This window comes from Oncorhynchus kisutch, linkage group LG10 (genome assembly GCF_002021735.2).
Source record: "Oncorhynchus kisutch isolate 150728-3 linkage group LG10, Okis_V2, whole genome shotgun sequence".
NCBI classification, from domain to species: domain Eukaryota; kingdom Metazoa; phylum Chordata; class Actinopteri; order Salmoniformes; family Salmonidae; genus Oncorhynchus; species Oncorhynchus kisutch.
This window is the reverse complement of record NC_034183.2, coordinates 7,346,476-7,366,974: the sequence shown is the minus strand read 5'-3', so window position 1 is coordinate 7,366,974 and position 20,499 is coordinate 7,346,476. Positions and strand designations below refer to the sequence as shown.

The 20,499-nt window shown below is 44.4% G+C and overlaps 2 protein-coding genes across 2 annotated transcripts in view; both read right to left on the bottom strand.

Moving 5' to 3' along the window:
* The window catches only part of LOC109898213 (cingulin-like protein 1), a gene marked incomplete at its 5' end in the record, with an annotated part of 40,769 nt that extends 28,087 nt beyond the window's left edge, over window positions 1-12,682 (bottom strand). The window contains 10 exon segments of the mRNA XM_031832980.1: window positions 117-221; window positions 337-435; window positions 822-929; window positions 1,672-1,884; window positions 6,097-6,241; window positions 6,819-6,967; window positions 7,977-8,099; window positions 9,301-9,406; window positions 10,909-11,021; window positions 11,257-12,682. Of these exon segments, the coding sequence (XP_031688840.1) occupies window positions 117-221; window positions 337-435; window positions 822-929; window positions 1,672-1,884; window positions 6,097-6,241; window positions 6,819-6,967; window positions 7,977-8,099; window positions 9,301-9,406; window positions 10,909-11,021; window positions 11,257-12,678 (2,583 nt within the window).
* Window positions 12,683-13,088: 406 nt separating this feature from the next.
* The window catches only part of LOC109898204 (transcription factor 12-like), a 21,242-nt gene continuing 13,831 nt past the window's right edge, over window positions 13,089-20,499 (bottom strand). Inside the window, exons 5-9 of the mRNA XM_031832838.1 lie at window positions 20,383-20,499; window positions 19,029-19,300; window positions 17,850-18,085; window positions 16,768-16,932; window positions 13,089-16,455 (exon numbers count right to left, since the gene is read on the bottom strand). Coding sequence (XP_031688698.1) covers window positions 16,781-16,932; window positions 17,850-18,085; window positions 19,029-19,300; window positions 20,383-20,499 — 777 coding nt within the window. The 3' untranslated portion in view covers window positions 13,089-16,455; window positions 16,768-16,780. The remainder of the gene's footprint in view (window positions 16,456-16,767; window positions 16,933-17,849; window positions 18,086-19,028; window positions 19,301-20,382) is intronic.

Here is a 20,499-nt window from a genome sequence, read left to right as displayed (position 1 = left end):
GTTTTCCAAGTTGGACGTACTCTGTGCTAAGGAGATGTTTACCAGCGAGTTCTGAATAAGGTATATTCCATTGACTCTGATACAGTACGACCTGTATGGTCCTTGTATCCACTCACCTGTACATTCTCCAGACGTACGAGAAGGGCTTTGTTTGCCTGGGACATCTCCTCTTCCTTCTCCCTCACCTCCTCTAGAGTCTCCTCAACCTGCTGTTTCTCCCTCTGTGGAATCACATCTGTGATAAATATACCTTCAATACCTGGCCATGCATTATCACAGAACATCTAAATTCATTGTCTATATTTTGTGTGCTTTCTTTATCTCTCTCTACCTCACCTTGAGTTGCTCTATGCATTTCACCAGCTGTCTCTGCAGGGTTTTGGAGTCCTTGATGACGAGGTTAAGCTGCTCCACCCTACTCTCCAGTTCCTCCACCTTGGTTAGTGAGGAGACAGGACACACCATCACGTCAAATGGACAAGAGGCAACTGATCCTAGATCAGTACTCCTGCTCTGAGACATTGTAGTACATCATTATGGGTTCTGTAGTATAGAGCATTATGGGTATTGTAGTACATCATTATGGGTTCTGTAGTATAGAGCATTATGGGTATTGTAGTACATCATTATGGGTTCTGTAGTATAGAGCATTATGGGTATTGTAGTACATCATTATGGGTTCTGTAGTATAGAGCATTATGGGTATTGTAGTACATCATTATGGGTTCTGTAGTATAGAGCATTATGGGTATTGTAGTACATCATTATGGGTTCTGTAGTATCGAGCATTATGGGTAACGTAGTGCATCCATCTGCAGTACCTGTCCCCTCAGTTCCTCCCTCTCCTGCATCAGCTGATTCACCTGTCCCCGTGCCTCCCCTCTCTCCTCCTCCATCTCCCTCTTCTCCTGGCCCAGTACTGTGTTACTCTAGCATGGAGAGAGGAGGTAGTATACACAGGAGATGGGTGGATTATTAGTAGAAAAAACCCTAGGATGAAACTCACAACCTTCTGCATGACAACACATTGAAACTCAAAGTCAACTAATATATGACAAATGTAAATATATTTAGTCACTTGGGACACTGGGGGAAAAGTCACTCACTCAAGTAAAAGTAAGGATACCTTAATAGAAAAAATGTGTCACCCAATAAAATACTACTTGAGTAAAAGTCTAAAAGTATTTGTGTTCTAAATAAACTTAAGTATCAAAAGTAAAAGTATAAATAATTTCAAATTGCTTATATTAAGCAAACCAGACGGCACCATTTTCTTGTTTTTATTTTATTTACGGATAGCCAGGGGCATGCACCAACACTCAGACATCATTTACAAACGAAGCATGTGTGTTTAGTGAGTCTGCCAGATCAGAGGCAGTAGAGATGACAGGGGATGTTCTCTTGATGAGTGTGTAAATTGGATCATTTTCCTGTCCTGCTAAACATTCAAAATTAAACGAGTACTTTTGGGTGTCAGGGAAAATGTACGGAGTAAAAAGTAGATTATTTTCTTTAGGAATGTAGTGAAGTAAAAGTAGTCAAAAATATAAATAGTAAAGTAATGTACAGATAAACAAAACTACTTAAGTAGTACTTTAAAGTATTTTTACTAAAAAACTTTACACCACTGGTTCTACTAGCAGTAGCATGTCCCTTATCTCAGTTCAATACCTCTTTCACCTCCTCAACTTCCTCTCTGAGCTTCTGCACCTCCTTGTCGCGCACCTCCTTCATAATGCCCAGCTCCTTGTCATGACTCTCCACCTCCTCGTTCAGGGCTCCCTTCAGGGCAGTCAGCTCTCTCTCCCTCCAGTGTAGCACCTCCTCCTGCTCCTCCTGCACCTGAATGAGCCCCTGGAAGTCCAACCGCAGCTGGGCCAGATCCTAGACACAGACACTGAGTTAATTGATATAATCCTGCTGGGCCAGGTCCTAACACAGACACACTGGGGTATGCTAGTAATATGACTGGGGTATGCTAGTTATATGACTGGGGTATGTTGTTCTGTGTGCTAGTTATATGACTGGGGTATGTTGTTCTGTGTGCTAGTTGTATGACTGGGGTATGTTGTTCTGTGTGCTAGTTATATGACTGGGGTATGTTGTTCTGTGTGCTAGTTATATGACTGGGGTATGTTGTTCTGTGTGCTAGTTATATGACTGGGGTATGTTGTTCTGTGTGCTAGTTATATGACTGGGGTATGTTGTTCTGTGTGCTAGTTATATGACTGGGGTATGTTGTTCTGTGTGCTAGTTATATGACTGGGGTATGTTGTTCTGTGTGCTAGTTATATGACTGGGGTATGTTGTTCTGTGTGCTAGTTATATGACTGGGGTATGTTGTTCTGTGTGCTAGTTATATGACTGGGGTATGTTGTTCTGTGTGCTAGTTGTATGACTGGGGTATGTTGTTCTGCATGCTAGTTATATGACTGGGGTATGCTAGTTATATGACTGGGGTATGTTGTTCTGTGTGCTAGTTGTATGACTGGGGTATGTTGTTCTGCATGCTAGTTATATGACTGGGGTATGTTAATTGATATGTAATGTTCCAGTAATTCGAACTCAAACCCTGTGCTTCACCCACTTATCTCCCTCCCTTGCTTTAAGCACCAACTGTCAGAGCAGCTCACAGATTACTGCACCTGTACATAGCCCACCTATAATTTAGCCCCAACAACTACCTCTTTCCCAACTGTATTTAATTTTATTTATTTATTTATTTTGCTCCTTTGCACCCCATTATTTTTATTTCTATTTTGCACATTCTTCCATTGCAAAACTACCATTCCAGTGTTTTACTTGCTATATTGTATTTACTTTGCCACCATGGCCTTTTTGCCTTTACCTCCCTTCCCACCTCATTTGCTCACATTGTTTATAGGCTTGTTTATACTGTATTATTGACTGTATGTCTGTTTTACTCCATGTGTAACTCTGTGTCGTTGTATCTGTCGAACTGCTTTGCTTTATCTTGGCCAGGTCGCAATTGTAAATGAGAACATGTTCTCAACTTGCCTACCTGGTTAAATAAAGGTGTTGTCAACTAGCCTACCTGGTTAAATAAAGGTGTTGTCAACTAGCCTACCTGGTTAAATAAAGGTGTTCTCAACTAGCCTACCTGGTTAAATAAAGGTGTTCTCAACTAGCCTACCTGGTTAAATAAAGGTGTTGTCAACTAGCCTACCTGGTTAAATAAAGGTGTTCTCAACTTGCCTACCTGGTTAAATAAAGGTGTTCTCAACTAGCCTACCTGGTTAAATAAAGGTGTTCTCAACTAGCCTACCTGGTTAAATAAAGGTGTTCTCAACTTGCCTACCTGGTTAAATAAAGGTGTTCTCAACTTGCCTACCTGGTTAAATAAAGGTGTTCTCAACTAGCCTACCTGGTTAAAATAAAGGTGTTCTCAACTAGCCTACCTGGTTAAATAAAGGTGTTCTCAACTAGCCTACCTGGTTAAATAAAGGTGTTGTCAACTAGCCTACCTGGTTAAATAAAGGTGTTGTCAACTAGCCTACCTGGTTAAATAAAGGTGTTCTCAACTTGCCTACCTGGTTAAATAAAGGTGTTCTCAACTAGCCTACCTGGTTAAATAAAGGTGTTCTCAACTAGCCTACCTGGTTAAATAAAGGTGTTCTCAACTAGCCTACCTGGTTAAATAAAGGTGTTCTCAACTAGCCTACCTGGTTAAATAAAGGTGTTCTCAACTAGCCTACCTGGTTAAATAAAGGTGTTCTCAACTAGCCTACCTGGTTAAATAAAGGTGTTCTCAACTAGCCTACCTGGTTAAATAAAGGTGTTCTCAACTAGCCTACCTGGTTAAATAAAGGTGTTCTCAACTAGCCTACCTGGTTAAATAAAGGTGTTCTCAACTAGCCTACCTGGTTAAATAAAGGTGTTCTCAACTAGCCTACCTGGTTAAATAAAGGTGTTCTCAACTAGCCTACCTGGTTAAATAAAGGTGTTCTCAACTAGCCTACCTGGTTAAATAAAGGTGTTCTCAACTAGCCTACCTGGTTAAATAAAGGTGTTCTCAACTAGCCTACCTGGTTAAATAAAGGTGTTCTCAACTAGCCTACCTGGTTAAATAAAAGGTCAAATAAAAATAAAATAAAAACTTTCCAACTGATAGCTGCTGTGTGGTGAGCGTTCCTGGCACCAAAATGGCCGCCGTGCATCACTGAGGTGCATCACTGAGGTGCATCACTGAGGTGCATCACTGAGGTGCATCACTGAGGTGGGTGCTACACATTGATGGTGGATGAGGTGAGTTTCCTCCTATGTAAAGAGCTTTGAGAACCTCAGTTGGTAGAAAAGCACTATATTAAATATAATTTATTATTATTATTATTATTATTATTATGTGCGTTTGTGTGTGTCACATGGCTGGGCCACGTCCTACCATAGAGAGGTCCATAATAAAGACAACTTGTATAATATAGGATGTTTCCTGACCCAGATTAAGACCCGGATTACAAATCATCAAGGGAGACTCTTCACTGAAAGTTTGTCGTTGTCCAGAACTAGACTTAATCTCGGTCCAGGAAACCTGATTTATAAAACATACAACTCAAAGTATACACTTGGAATAAACAGAATGTTTTTTATTTTAACCCCCTTTTTTTCTCCCCAATTTCGTGGTGTCCAATTGTTAGTTGCTACTATCTTGTCTCATCGCTACAACTCCCGTACGGGCTCGGGAGAGAACAAGGTTGAAAGCCCTTTTTTTCTCCCCAATTTCGTGGTATCCAATTGTTAGTTGCTACTATCTTGTCTCATCGCTACAACTCCCGTACGGGCTCGGGAGAGACGAAGGTTGAAAGCCCTTTTTTTCTCCCCAATTTCGTGGTATCCAATTGTTAGTTGCTACTATCTTGTCTCATCGCTACAACTCCCGTACGGGCTCGGGAGAGACGAAGGTTGAAAGTCATGCGTCCCCCGATACACAACCCAACCAAGCCGCACTGCTTCTTAACACAGCACAACATCCAAACCCGGAAGCCAGCCGCAACAATGTGTCGGAGGAAACACCGTGCACCTGGCAACCTTGGTTAGCGTGCACTGCGCCCAGGCCCGCCACAGGAGTCGCTGGTGCGAGATGAGATAAGGATATCCCTACAGGCCAAACCCTCCCTAACCTGGACGACGCTATGCCAATTGTGCGCCACCCCACGGATCTCCCGGTCGGGGCCGGTTACGACAGAGCCTGGGCGCGAACCCAGAGTCTCTGGTGGCACAGCTGGCATTGCAGTACAGCGCCCTTAACCACTGCACCACCCGGGAGGCCAACAGAATGTTTTGAGCAAGGATATCAACTCGTTCCCTTACCTTTAGAAGGAGCTTGTTTCTCTGTGCTTAACGTTAGGAGCTTGTTTCTCTGTGCTTAACGTTAGAAGGAGCTGATTCTCTGTGCTTAACGTTACAAAGAGCTTGTTTCTCTGTGCTTAACGTTAGAAGGAGCTTGTTTCTCTGTGCTTAACGTTAGAAGGAGCTTGTTTCTCTGTGCTTAACGTTAGAAGGAGCTGTTTCTCTGTGCTTAACGTTACAAAGAGCTTGTTTCTCTGTGCTTAACGTTAGAAGGAGCTTGTTTCTCTGTGCTTAACGTTAGAAGCTGTTTCTCTGTGCTTAACGTTAGAAGCTGTTTCTCTGTGCTTAATGTTAGAAGGAGCTGTTTCTCTGTGCTTAACGTTAGAAGGAGCTGTTTCTCTGTGCTTAACGTTAGAAGGAGCTGTTTCTCTGTGCTTAACGTTAGAAGCTTGTTTCTCTGTGCTTACCTTTAGAAGGAGCTGTTTCTCTGTGCTTAACGTTAGAAGCTTGTTTCTCTGTGCTTACCTTTAGAAGGAGCTTGTTTCTCTGTGCTTAACGTTAGAAGGAGCTGTTTCTCTGTGCTTAACGTTAGAAGGAGCTGTTTCTCTGTGCTTAACGTTAGAAGCTGTTTCTCAGTGCTTAACGTTAGAAGGAGCTGTTTCTCTGTGCTTAACGTTAGAAGCTGTTTCTCTGTGCTTAACGTTAGAAGCTTGTTTCTCTGTGCTTACCTTTAGAAGGAGCTTGTTTCTCTGTGCTTAACGTTAGAAGGAGCTGTTTCTCTGTGCTTACCTTTAGAAGGAGCTGTTTCTCTGTGCCGTGTGCCTGTGTTGTGTTCTTAGCCTGGTCCAGCTCATCATGCATCTCAGACAGCTGCTGCTGAAGGTCCTTCATCTCTGTACGGCCCTGCTCTCTCTCAGTCTTCACCCGGACTAGCCTGGCAATAGAAATAATACAACAGAATAATTATGGAATTTCATATTACAGAGCACCAGATAAATCATACTATGTCAAGACGTTGTGAGGCAATGAAGGCGAAATGCTTTACTTACACCTGTTCAATTCTTTCAGATCCTTAAAAAAAAACAAATATTTCACCTTTATTTAACCAGGTAGGCTAGTTGAGAACAAGTTCTCATTTACAACTGCAGCCTGGCCAAGAGAAAGCAAAAGCAGTGCGACACAAAAACAACAACAACACAGAGTTACACCTGGAATAATCAAAACGTACTGTCAACAACACTATAGAAAAACAAATCTGTATACAGTGTGTGCAAAAGGAGTACGGGAGGTAAAGGCAATAAATAGGTCAATAGTGGTGAAGTAATTACAATTTAGCAAAGGAACACTGGAGTGATAGATGTGCAGATGATGATGTGCAAGTAGAGATACTGTTGTGCTACAGGAGTACTTAGGGGATAAGGACTAATAATAATCATCAAGGTGGATTATGGTCCTAAACACAATCCCAAAATGACTTCTAGACGACTATGCACTTGTGGAAATGTTCTTACTCCTCTATGGCGACCTCGAGCTCCGCCTCCATCTGAGCCAGCCTATCCCGTAGCGTAGAGAGTTCTTCCTGTCTCCTGTCCAGTTCCTCCTGAATAGTCTTCATGTCTGTCTGGGCCTTGTAACACACCTCCGCCAGACTCCGACCACTCTGCAGGACACACAGTGCATTCAACTAAAGTAGGTAAACAATAACCACATATGACGATCACCACAAAAATAACGCCATCTGCAAAATCAGTACTAGTGAGAATAAAGGTGTCCGAGCTGCACATAAGGAGAAAACAAGTACAAATCTCTTGCTAAAAGTACTATATTGTACTGTACCATATTGTATCGTACTGTATTGTATTGTATCGTACTGTATTGGATTGTATCGTACTGTATTGGATTGTATCGTACTGTATTGTATTATATTGTATCGTACTGTATTGTATCGTACTGTACTGCACTGTATTGTATCGTACTGTACTGCACTGTATCGTACTGTATTGTATCGTACTGTATTATACTGTATTGTATCGTACTGTACTGCATCGTACTGTACTATACTATACTGTATTGTATCGTACTGTATTATACTGTATTGTATCGTACTGTATTATACTGTATTGTATCGTACTGTATTATACTGTATTGTATCGTACTGTACTGCACTGTATCGTACTGTACTATACTATACTGTATTGTATCGTACTGTATTATACTGTATTGTATCGTACTGTATTATACTGTATTGTATCGTACTGTACTGCACTGTATTGTATCGTACTGTACTGCACTGTATTGTATCGTACTGTATTATACTGTATTGTATTTACTGTACTGTACCGTACTGTATTGTACTGCATTGTATTATACTGTATTGTATTGTACTGTACTGTACCTTACTGTATTATACTGTATTGTATTGTACTGTACTGTATCGTACTGTATTATACTGTATTGTACTGTACTGTATTGTATCATACTGTACTGTAATGTATTCTGTACTATGTATTGTACTGCACTGTATCATATTGTACTGTATCGTATAGCACCTTATTGCACTGTACTGTATATTGTACTATATTGTATATTGTACAGTATCGTATCACACCTTATTGTATTGTACTGTATTGTGTATTGTACTGTATTGTGTATTGTATTGTATACTGCACCATGGTCTTATGCTCCAGCTGTGTCTTCAGCTGTGACACCTCTCTCTCCAGCTCTGCTCCTGTCATCTGAAGCTCCTTCGTCTCCTTGGCCTCCTTCGTCTCCTTGGCCTTCGCAGTATAATCCTACAAACAGTTCCAACAACACATCACCAACCTGCTTCTGCCTCACAGACAGACACAGTACTTTACCCTACTTTACTTTTCTTTCCTTTACACTGAAATACAACACGGAAATACATTACATACAATATATACATATTTACAAAGATATGAATGTGTTAGTATAACATGCTTCTATGTGGAAGTAAACTACAGCAGTGGTTCTCAAAAGTTTTGGCTGGGGATCCCCTAGGGCAGCACAAGTCTGGGCTGGGGATCCCACGTCTGGAACCACGTCTGGGCTGGGGATCCCCTAGGGCAGCACACGTCTGGGCTGGGGATCCCACGTCTGGAACCACGTCTGGGCTGGGGATCCCCTAGGGCAGCACAGCCATCCATCTGAACCATGTCTGGGCTGGGGATCCCCTAGGGCAGCACACGTCTGGGCTGGGGATCCCACGTCTGGAACCACGTCTGGGCTGGGGATCCCCTAGGGCAGCACAGCCATCCATCTGAACCATGTCTGGGCTGGGGATCCCCTAGGGCAGCACACGTCTGGGCTGGGGATCCCCTAGGGCAGCACACGTCTGGGCTGGGGATCCCCTAGGGCAGCACACGTCTGGGCTGGGGATCCCACGTCTGGAACCACGTCTGGGCTGGGGATCCCCTAGGGCAGCACAGCCATCCATCTGAACCATGTCTGGGCTGGGGATCCCCTAGGGCAGCACAGCCATCCATCTGAACCACGTCTGGGCTGGGGATCCCCTAGGGCAGCACACGTCTGGGCTGGGGATCCCCTAGGGCAGCACACGTCTGGGCTGGGGATCCCCTAGGGCAGCACACGTCTGGGCTGGGGATCCCCTAGGGCAGCACACGTCTGGGCTGGGGATCCCCTAGGGCAGCACACGTCTGGGCTGGGGATCCCCTAGGGCAGCACACGTCTGGGCTGGGGATCCCCTAGGGCAGCACACGTCTGGGCTGGGGATCCCCTAGGGCAGCACACGTCTGGGCTGGGGATCCCACGTCTGGAACCACGTCTGGGCTGGGGATCCCCTAGGGCAGCACAGCCATCCATCTGAACCATGTCTGGGCTGGGGATCCCCTAGGGCAGCACAGCCATCCATCTGAACCACGTCTGGGCTGGGGATCCCCTAGGGCAGCACAGCCATCCATCTGAAACCACGTCTGGGCTGGGGATCCCCTGAACCATGTCATCTAACCTCACCCTGATCTCCTCCTCCACGTTCTCTGCAGTCTTCCACTTCAGTTGGCTGATTCTGTCAAACACCAGGTTCACCTTCTTCTCAGTGATTGAGGTTTTATCAGTAGTCCTGAGGGAATACCAACAAACAGACACACGGAGTTCAATGACACCAGCATACCCCAGTCATTTAACTAGCATAAAGAACAACATACCCCAGTCATATAACTAGCATAAAGAACAACATACCCCAGTCATACAACTAGCATACAGAACAACATACCCCAGTCATACAACTAGCATACAGAACAACATACCCCAGTCATATAACTAGCATACAGAACAACATACCCCAGTCATACAACTAGCATACAGAACAACATACCCCAGTCATACAACTAGCATACAGAACAACATACCCCAGTCATACAACTAGCATACAGAACAACATACCCCAGTCATACAACTAGCATACAGAACAACATACCCCAGTCATACAACTAGCATACAGAACAACAGTCATATATATTTTTTTTTACCTTTATTTAACCAGGCAAGTCAGTTAAGAACAAATTCTTATTTTCAATGACAGGGGCGGAACGACAGATCTGTACCTTGTCAGCTCGGGATTTGAACTTGCAACCTTCCGATTGCTAGTCCAACACACTCTAACCACTAGGCTACCCTGCCGCCCCATTAAAGTGACTAGTGTTTCATTTATTAAAGGGATTTAGCTTTGTGCTACAGACACAGAGCCTGACAGAGCCCCCATTTCCAGGCTTCCTCACGTTCCTTCAAGACCTTGGTTGAGTGGTAACGCCAGACCTAAAACTGACACGTTTCAAATGTCGATATTAATAGGTACCATTTACACTGACGCTTTAATGCAACGCAATTTACAGTCATACGTTTTACATACGGGTGGTCCCCGGGAATCGAACCCACCATCCTGGCTTTGCAAGCTCCATTCTATACTAACTGAGCTTCAGAGGACCGACATATTTCAGATGTTGCCAGTTTTTTTTTTTACTCACTACTGTGAGGAGGTGAAACTGATATTCCATTGTTGGCTATTTGGAAGGGTGTTCATCATCGTAGTCTGTATTCCTGAGCTGGCGTGTGTGTGTGTGTGTGTGTGTGTGTGTGTGTGTGTGTGTGTGTGTGTGTGTGTGTGTGTGTGTGTGTGTGTGTGTGTGTGTGTGTGTGTGTGAGCACACACACACACAGACACACACACACACACACACACAGCTGAAACAGCAATCCTTTATCAGACTAACAGCTGTATGTCACATTCTCTCCCTCAGATCATCAAAGGCAGGATATGAGAGGCAGGATATGAGAGGCAGGATATGAGAAATGTGTAATGGTCACTTGAGATCAGGATCGGGGGTCATTAAGTTCCATTTTAATTAAATCAATTCAAAAAGTAAACTGAAATTCCAATTCTCCTCGTTGGAAATGGAATGAGATCGGAATTAATCCCAACTCTCTTTGGGGAAAACATTCTAGCTGGTATCTTTCCAAGGAAGTTATGTCACACCTCAAAAAACCCTCTAGGTAATATAAAGGTTAAACAGGTCAAAGAATCATGACAGTACTGAGTGGTTGATTTAGTCCAGTGTTACTCACCCATCATTGAGGTAAGTGAACAGTATCTTTTTGGCGGTGTCTTCATTTGGTTGTGGTTCAATTGAGACCTCGTGCTGACCCCTTTGACCTCCCAGAAGATCTGGAGTGATGATCTGATTAAATGAATACACAACAGGATATCAAAGGTGTATCAATCAATCAATCAATCAATCACAAAAGTTAAAAGAATGCTTTACAGTAACCCGACTGGGACCCTCAAAGAGCAAGCAAAAGCACAGTAGCCAAGGCACATTTGCAAGGAAAAACAGAGATGGAATCAAGGAATAAAAAAATATATATTTTTTAACTCTTTAAACCGGGTAAAACCTCTAAAGCTAATCTCTTTACCTGACTGTCTCTCTCTGACTCCTCCTCCGTGTGGTTGAGAGACCTGGATCTGGTCATGGAGGTCTCCTCCACTCCGTACAGCACATTCACCGCTCTGGATGACCTCCCGCTAGGCTCCTTCTCCTCCCACTGTAGTCTATTAAACATCACAGTGGAGGGTCCTTTGGCCCCTCTCACCTTAGGTGACCCTGGGGCGCTGGTGGATCCGCCTGGAGTCTCTCCCCTGGCCCCTCTGATGACCGAGGCAGGGCTGGAGGGGTCCAATGGGTATGAGTGACACTGTTGTCTGCTGTCCACGCTACGTGACCTCCTTCGGTCCTCAGGGGCTATCCTCCCTCTCCTAGGCCCAGCTCGACCCATCTGTTGGGGGCTGTCGAACTGGTTGATCAGGCTACCTATGGAGGAGATGGGCTCTGTGTACACTGAGTTTGGGGATCTTCTGGGGATGTTGGTGACCTTGTTTGGGGGGCTTAGTAAGGTGGCCAAAGAAGAGTGGTGGGGCGCTGGGGCCGAGACAGGGGCAGGGCCTGGGCATTGGGTCTGGGTGGGGGCTGAGACAGGGGCAGGGCCTGGGCATTGGGTCTGGGTGGGGGCTGAGACAGGGCCTGGGCATTGGGTTTGGCTGGTGGCCGAGACAGGGGTGGGGGCCCACTCTACACCCCCAGCAGGCAGAGGGATCCTGGCTGCTCCTGGTCTAGACCCTGCTGCCTGGATCAGGGTGGCCTCTGCCCCACTCTGGAGAGATGTGGTGAGATGTCCCGGCCTAGGTACAGAGGCTGTCTGAGTGGGCGGAACAGAGAGTCTTCGGGTGGAGGCTAGGAGGGGGCTGAGGCTGTTCCTATCTGGGTTGTAGGGTTTCAGCAGCTCTGGGTGTCTCTGGAAGTTCAACACCGTGTTAGATGTCGGCACGGTCCTCTGTGACTGCTGTAAATGTGACTCCTGGAAGTCGAACATGAACGCAGCGGACGCCAGCGGAATCTTCTGTGACTCCTTAACCTCAGTCAGAGCACCTCTACGAGCATACTCCCTCTGGTGGTTGGGAGGTCTGCGCTCCACATTGGGACTACCGAATGAAGATCGCTCCACATTGGGAGTACCGAATGAAGATCGGCCATCATTCACCATGAAGGTGTACTCAGACTGGCTGTGGGCATTGACAAACACTTCCTGGTGGTCCCAGTTCCTGCTGTAGCTCTCCAGGCCACCAGATGGCAGAGCTGCTCTACTATCCCCGTTCAACACAACGTAAGGAAGACCCTCAATTCCCTGAACTTGTACCCTAACCCCGAACATGCTGCTGCTGTCGCTGTGAGGTCGAGGGCTGCCTCTGGGACCAGGCCTAGGCTGCCGCATGTTGTAGCCCTGTTGTATTCTACTGGAGTCTGGAGAAGAGCCACTCACTCCGTGTCTGTGAGACTCCATTTATAGAGAGTCAACGTTAAGACAACGTTGTGTGTTTGCTGGGTCCACACTAGTCCTGAATGAATAGAGGACCTCCCTCAGAACTGAAGAGGTTCACAGCTATAAAAGATGCCAAATACAACACGTTAGAGGCTGATGCATTATTAGTTGACTAACCATTACCACGGCTCTTCTTCACCTGGAGGCTCCAATAACCACCCCTGTCTTTACAACAGTTTAACCCCAGTGAAAAAATACATCACTTTCTATGGCATCAGCTGGATGAGGTGACTGTTTACAAAACAGAGAGAAGTCATGTGGACCAACTGACAACAATGACATCCCAAGTGCATCTGATGTCACTCGGAGACAGCTGCGCTAACCAGTTAGCCACAGAGAGAGAGAAAACACCAACATCAACACACAGCACATTGATATAGAAAACAGTTTATTCAGTGTGTTAACAGTGTAACTATTGTATACAGGACAATACTGCTGCATGACGAGTACCACTGGCCGTGGTCGCGCCAACCAGACTATCGTTATCCACACACACACACTCCGACCAGACTTTTGTCATCCACATGTTTATGATATGATTATGAGAGAAAGTCAGTTACGGAACAAAAAACAAAAACACACGTTAGTTTTTAGAACAATGTACATTGTTATTGAAATAAACAACATGCAAAAGTACTGTTTTCTAATATAGGTGACAGTTGTTACCGTGTTTACAGCCCACCGGGCAACAGCTGTCAGTTCAACATCTAGTTTTGATTTACATTTGGTTGATTTGTCAACTATTGTGACTTCAACAACAAAATGTCACCATGTCATTGGATTTAGGTTCAAATTTAGGTGGAAAAAAAAGAAGGACTTTTTACAATTCCACGGAGTTTTCCACATTGATTCAACATCGTCACTTTGATTTGGGGTTGAAATTACGTGTAAACAACGTTGATTAATCCAGTTTTTGCCCAGTGGGAATACAGTTCTTTAATGAACAAAAATATCTAAAAAAAATTATTGAAATCATTTACATTTAACCTTTATTTAACTAGGCAAGTCAGTTGAGAACAAATTATTTTTTACAATGATGGCCTACCCCGGCCAAACGCGGACGACGCTGGGCCAATTGTGCCATGCCCTATGGGACTCCCAATCACGGCCGGTTGTGATACAGCCTGGATTCGAACCAAGGTGTCTGTAGAGACGCCTCAAAAACTGAGATGCAGTGCCTTAGACCGCTTAGACCACCCGGGAACTCCCTTTGAATTATTAACCAATATCAAAAATGTGTATCCTTCACAAGTACTTTATCAGCCTCTATTTGTACGGTTGTAATTAAAGACAAAGGATATATGCATGGATAATCCTCAATGCAGTTTTACCAGCGGATAATAAAACACCACTCTACCTTTACTAGCGGATCAAACGTGATGTTCTTGAACGATAAAACAGCCTACAAAAAAAAAACATTGCCGAAACGAGAATCACTTTACAAAGCACTAACTGTGCAATTGGTTTGAATAACAGTTGTTAGACGGATTTAGAAAAGTGTCCCAGTGCGCAAAATCTTTGTGATTGTCTTACCTAAATTCGCGCAGTTCTGTTAAAAGTAGTGCTCTGGCTGAAGTGCCAGTGTTGCGGGAGCTGTTTTATGGCGCTCGGGATTCCCCCTCCCTATTCCAGTCTCTATTCACAAGTACGTGTTCCCCCTAGCGGAATTGTCCAGCTATTCAAGAAATTGCGCGTGTGTTCATCATCATCATCATCATCATCATGATCATTAACTCCTCGAATAATACATACCGGATGTCTTTTCTGAGAATGAAAATTGTAGGGAAAAATAAAAAAAATCTTTATGGTTTACATTTCCTGTAGATGACATAGGTGACACTCATCAACATAACTGTACATACCTGAAGGTATGGGTTTTACAGACATCCCCCATTATGGAATTCTCCAATATACACTAAGCCGAGGCTTGTTTAGGGTATCATTATTTACAATGTCTCGTAAAATATATGACAAAAAAAAAAATTCTGAAAAAAACAAACATTTTTTTGTTTCAAATTTAAAATCTGTAATTCAGATATTTAGATATTAGTAATTGTAGAAAAGATCAACTACAGCAAGTTAGTAAAAAGTAATCAATATTTTCTATTAAAAAAAACGGAACAATTAAGTATTAATCCATCTGTAGCCTAGCCAAAAAGTGCACTTAGCTCTAAAAAGTCTGACTCTGCCTAAACACAAGTATGTACATACAACTAAAAGGCTCTGCTTGGTCAACCCGACATCTGCAGTGGCCATACATCACTTCGTGGAGCAGAGTAGAGCTGTTGTGAAGGAAGTTGTCAAGGAAGTGAGTTTGTGTTTATGCAGGACCTCCAGCCCTCACCTTTCGTCAAGGAGCACGGAGATGCAGTACGGAGATCGATTTGGCCTCCTCAAGCCTCCGGAGCCTCCGCTATTGCGTCACACCCTCCGTACGGTGCCTCCAGCTCATATTGTTGGAGCAAGCATAAATTAGTTTTAAGCCTTGTTTCAGCCTTAAAGCCAATTTAAGCTTGATCTGGCATGCGGCCCAGAGTCTCAATATGAAGAGTGTGACTCAATTGCAGTGCCTCTGGAGGCTCGATGAGGCCAAATCGAGCTCCGTATGGCGATGCCGTGCGCCTCCCAAATTCCGTAACAACGCGAAGGGATCCATATAGCTCCATATAGCTCCGGATTGACATGATTGGTTGACGGTAGGTGGGGAGGTACATCCTGTATAAACACAAATTAACTTCCTTGACAACGAAAATGTAGAACTTTGACGACAGGCTATCAGAACAAGTTCACAAATAAAAAACATATTTATGATACCTTGTCTAGGGATTTCTAAGACACAAAAATGAGTTTGAACTCCTGGAAAGAGATCAGGGAGGTAATGGGGATAGAAGGGTGAAGAGGTCAATGGAATGAAGACCGTGGGGGATAGAAGGACGCTGGATTGGCACACACACATAGCTAGCATACAAAAATCAGAGGTGGTAGTCAAAGTCGTTTTTACCTGTAATGCAGTTGATTGATGACATGAACATGTATTGGGGTTGACATCCATACAAGCATTTTTACCTCAACGTAGTGTGAAATACACAAATAAACAATAGCCTAAATGTAGACTAATTTGGGGGGCAAATGGAGAGATTCGTGATGGAGATGCAACCTTTGTACTTCATGTTGTTTTGGCTGAGCTCCTATGTCAAGCACCGGGAAACAGACTCTGACATCTCAGTAGAGATAAGATCTTGTCTTTTCGTTTAGCCAGTTGCTCGTAAATTAGCTGGATGGCTATAGAGATTATCCCTGAATCACTGGGAGTTGTGCGGTTCAGACCAATTTATTTAATGCTGTACGGCCACTGATAGATGTTGGATTGACCATGCAGAGCCTTTTAAGAGGACAACACTGACAGAGGAGGATACAAAGTGATGAAATAAACATTGTTTTAAACAGGACAGTGTTGTGTTTTTTTTTTCACTGTACATTTTTCATTCACTGTACTAACGAATATAAAAAACATTTTGTACAAAACATTTGCTGGTTACAAGTAAGTTTAGGCACAAGTGAAAGTCGATCAGGAGGAAATTGTCACTACTGTCGTGATTAATTAGCTGCTGTAACACTTTAGGTTGTCTCCCCCCAACAAAAATCCTTCTGTTTCTTCGCTACTGGGTCCCAGAGATAACACTGAATGTCATTGGATAGTCTTTCACCATCTCAGGATGATCCTTTTCCACACTTCATCTGTAGAAAGAAAGAAAACTTGTGGTTGATAGCGTTTCTCACAATATAGATTATATCAATTTGGATCAATACACGCTTTCATAGAAGAAGAAGAAGAAGAAGAAGAAGAAGAAGAAGGCTGCGTTTAGACAGGCAGCTCAAATCTGATCTCTTTCCACCAATCACATCAGATCTTTTCACAGCATATCATTTGAAGACCTGATCCGATTGGTCAAAATACCAATCAAAGTAACTTTTTTGGGGGGGGGGCTTCCTGTCTAAACACAGACAAAGAAGAAGAAGAAGAAGAATGGGAGATCTTTGTACTGTTACCTGTTTTAGATGTTTAGGCATGATGTCCCATGGGATTAGCAGTGTCTAGTCCAGGATGTGGTGATGCCTGGTGTTGCTGCAGGCCCTGGGCATCTGTTAACCCAGCGGACATCTTCACCTGCTCCTTCCTCCTCAGACAGGCTGTCTTAGGGTTCAGGTTACGCTCTAGAGGTAGCAGATCACACGGACATCAACGTTAGTTCTGTCTCATGGACCTGACAGGGAAACAGGACATCAACGTTAGTTCTGTCTCATAGACCTGACGGAAACAGGACATCGACGTTAGTTCTGTCTCATGGACCTGACGGAAACAGGACATCAACGTTAGTTCTGTCTCATAGACCTGACAGGGAAACAGTACATCAACGTTAGTTCTGTCTCATAGACCTGACAGGGAAACAGTACATCAACGTTAGTTCTGTCTCATAGACCTGTCAGGGAAACAGGACATCAACGTTAGTTCTGTCTCATAGACCTGTCAGGGAAACAGGACATCAACGTTAGTTCTGTCTCATAGACCTGTCAGGGAAACAGTACATCAACGTTAGTACTGTCTCATGGACCTGACGGAAACAGGACATCAACGTTAGTACTGTCTCATAGACCTGACAGGGAAACAGGACATATCCCCTTCTACGCAGCCCCTTCCATTAATTTAATTTGACCTTTATTTAACTAGGCAAGTCAGTTAAGAAATAAATCTTTTTTTCAATGACGGCCTAGGAACAGTGGGCAGAAGTGTTTAGGGGCAGAACGACAGATTTGTACCTTGGGGATTTGAACTTGCAACCTTTTGGTTACTAGTCCAACGCTCTGTTGTCCCACTGTAGTGAAGTATGTACTCATTCAACTTATATTTATACAGATTATTTAGATAATAACTATATCTCAATGTATCTTTCCGTCTTTTCTTAATCTCCTTCTCAATCTCTTATTGGATAGAGAAATAGACCTTCTCCTCCAATGTGTTTTGAGAAGGATTCGAGGAGAGAGGATGCGAGGAATTCGAGGAAAGATGAATTAAGAAATAGACAATCTCTTTTGCAAAAGAGAGACCTGTTCAAGATGGTAGCCGTACTGACCTCTGACTTGTTGTTCTAGACTAAGTATTACAGCCACGGCCTGGTGTAAAACAAGCAGCTTGGTCTGGGGCTTCTCGCTCTTCAGGTGCAGCTGGGTCATGTGACCCAGCTCTTTGAACGACTCGTTGATGTCACGGACACGAAGGCGCTCGCGGGCGTTGTTGGCCATCCGTCGCTCCCGCTCCCGCTCAGCCTTCTGCTCCGGACTCAGGTTGTCCTCTTCCTCATGGATGCTGCTGAAGGGGAGAAAAGAAAGTGAGGGTTAGTGTTAGAATTGGCAGTTGCCATGTGGCGCCCTCTGGTGGACTTTTGATCTTTTTTTGGGGGGGGTTGAGTTGGAATTCTGATCATGCGCCAAAAAAAAATGTGCGTTGAATATTGAATTCATTACCATTTTTTACCACTCAAACAGGCAGAAAGCATAAAGCTGATCTGGGAATCAGGCTAGAGGCAGAAAGCATAACGCTGATCTGGGATCAGGCTAGAGGCAGATAGCATAACGCTGATCTGGGATCAGGCTAGAGGCAGATAGCATAACGCTGATCTGGGAATCAAGCTAGAGGCAGATAACATAACGCTGATCTGGGAATCAGGCTAGAGGCAGATAGCATAACGCTGATCTGGGATCAGGCTAGAGGCAGAAAGCATAAAGCTGATCTGGGAATCAGGCTAGAGGCAGAAAGCTGATCTGGGACAAGGCTACAGACACAATGCAACAGACAGGCAGGCAGACAGACAGACAGAGTGTATAGAGTTGATCTGGGACAAGGCTACAGACACAAGGCGACAGACAGACAGGCAGACAGGCAGACAGGCAGACAGACAGACAGACAGACAGACAGACAGACAGACAGACAGACAGACAGACAGACAGACAGACAGACAGACAGACAGACAGACAGACAGACAGACAGACAGACAGACAGACAGACAGACAGACAGACAGACAGGCAGGCAGGCAGGCAGGCAGGCAGGCAGACAGAGTGTATAGAGTTGTTCTGGAACAAGGCTACAGACACAAGGCGACAGACAGACAGACAGACAGACAGACAGACAGACAGACAGACAGACAGACAGACAGACAGACAGGCAGGCAGACAGACAGACAGACAGAGTGTATAGAGTTGATCTGGGATCAGGCTAGAGAGAGATAGCGTAAAGCTATTTTGCTGTCCTCACCTGGTCATGCTGTCTCCTTGCGTCTTGTGTGACACGCTCTCCTCGTCGGAGCGCTGGCTGTGGCTGTCAGAGCTGTGGCTGTGTCTGTGACCCTGGTAGTGATGGCTGTGATGTAGCTCATACTGCTCATCTTTCTCCAGACCCTCCAACTTCAGCTCCAAGCCACCAAGTCCTGCAGGAAGACCCGCTAGGAAGGAGTGGCCTTGGTTGTTCTGTGAACGGCTCTGCAACACAGGGTGGTGGTTGTTGTTGTTCAGATTGACAGCCTCTACCTGTACACACACAAGAGAATAGGTGCAATAAATATACACATACACTACACGGCCAAAAGCATGTGGACATCCCTTCAAATTAGCGGACTTGGCTATTTCAGCCACACCCCGTTGCTGACAGGTGTATAAAATCGAGCACGCAGCCATGCAATCTCCATAGACAAACATTGGCATCTCTAGATAAGAGCGTCTGCTGTATGACTAAAAAGATAAACATGTGAATCTCTGTCAGACAAGGTGCCGTTTATCAATATATTCAGCTCTTGTTTTTTTAGTTTTTTAAATGGGTATTATGACTCATACGCTGGTACTCTGTGTGTACAGTAGTAAGTAGTACGAGCACATCCAAACGAGGAAAAAGTGGGCGGTTGTATGAAATAAAGGTTTTGATTAAAAGTTTCCATTTGGACCATAAGGCGCTACAGAGGGTAGTGCATCACTGGGGCCAAGCTTCCTGCCATACAGTAAATATTTTGACCTGCATTGTTGGTTAGAAGGGCTGGTAAGTAAAGCATTTCACGGTCAAGTCTACACCTGTCGTAATTGGCGCATGTGACAAATACAATTTTGATTTGATTTACGGAAAATATGTCGAAATGAGATGTGGAAAATACGCATAACATAGCTGGAGTGTGTCTGGTGTGATTTGTAGAGCAGTGGTGGCAGGGTACACACACACAGACTGCTGTTTCTGAATGACATTCAATTCAGCATTGAAAAAAAAACAGAATTTTTTGTCTGACCACAAGTCAAGTCGCTATGACAACACACCAGATGATTTTAATGGATCCTGTTTGACTTCTTCTAATGCCTGTTTCAGGGGAATGTAAGCCAAAAGTTACGTTACAATTTGGACCGGTGACACACACACACACACACACACACACACACACACACCCACACACACACACACACACACACACACACACACACACACACACACACACACACACACACACACACTAGGCCTGTCTGAACCTCCGTGGGTAGCATATGGTACCAATAGCCTTTACCTACACGCTTCCCATACATAAAACAGACACAACCTGAAACTCTTTCACAAAGTAATGAATGGGACACACCATGGCTGTGTCATGTGCCATGGTGGTTCTGTGTCCATGGTTAGCCTGGTTCAACAGGCTGTGCATGTCAGACGGCAGGCTGGGGATGGGTCCTGCCGCATGGTTATGCAGCACATA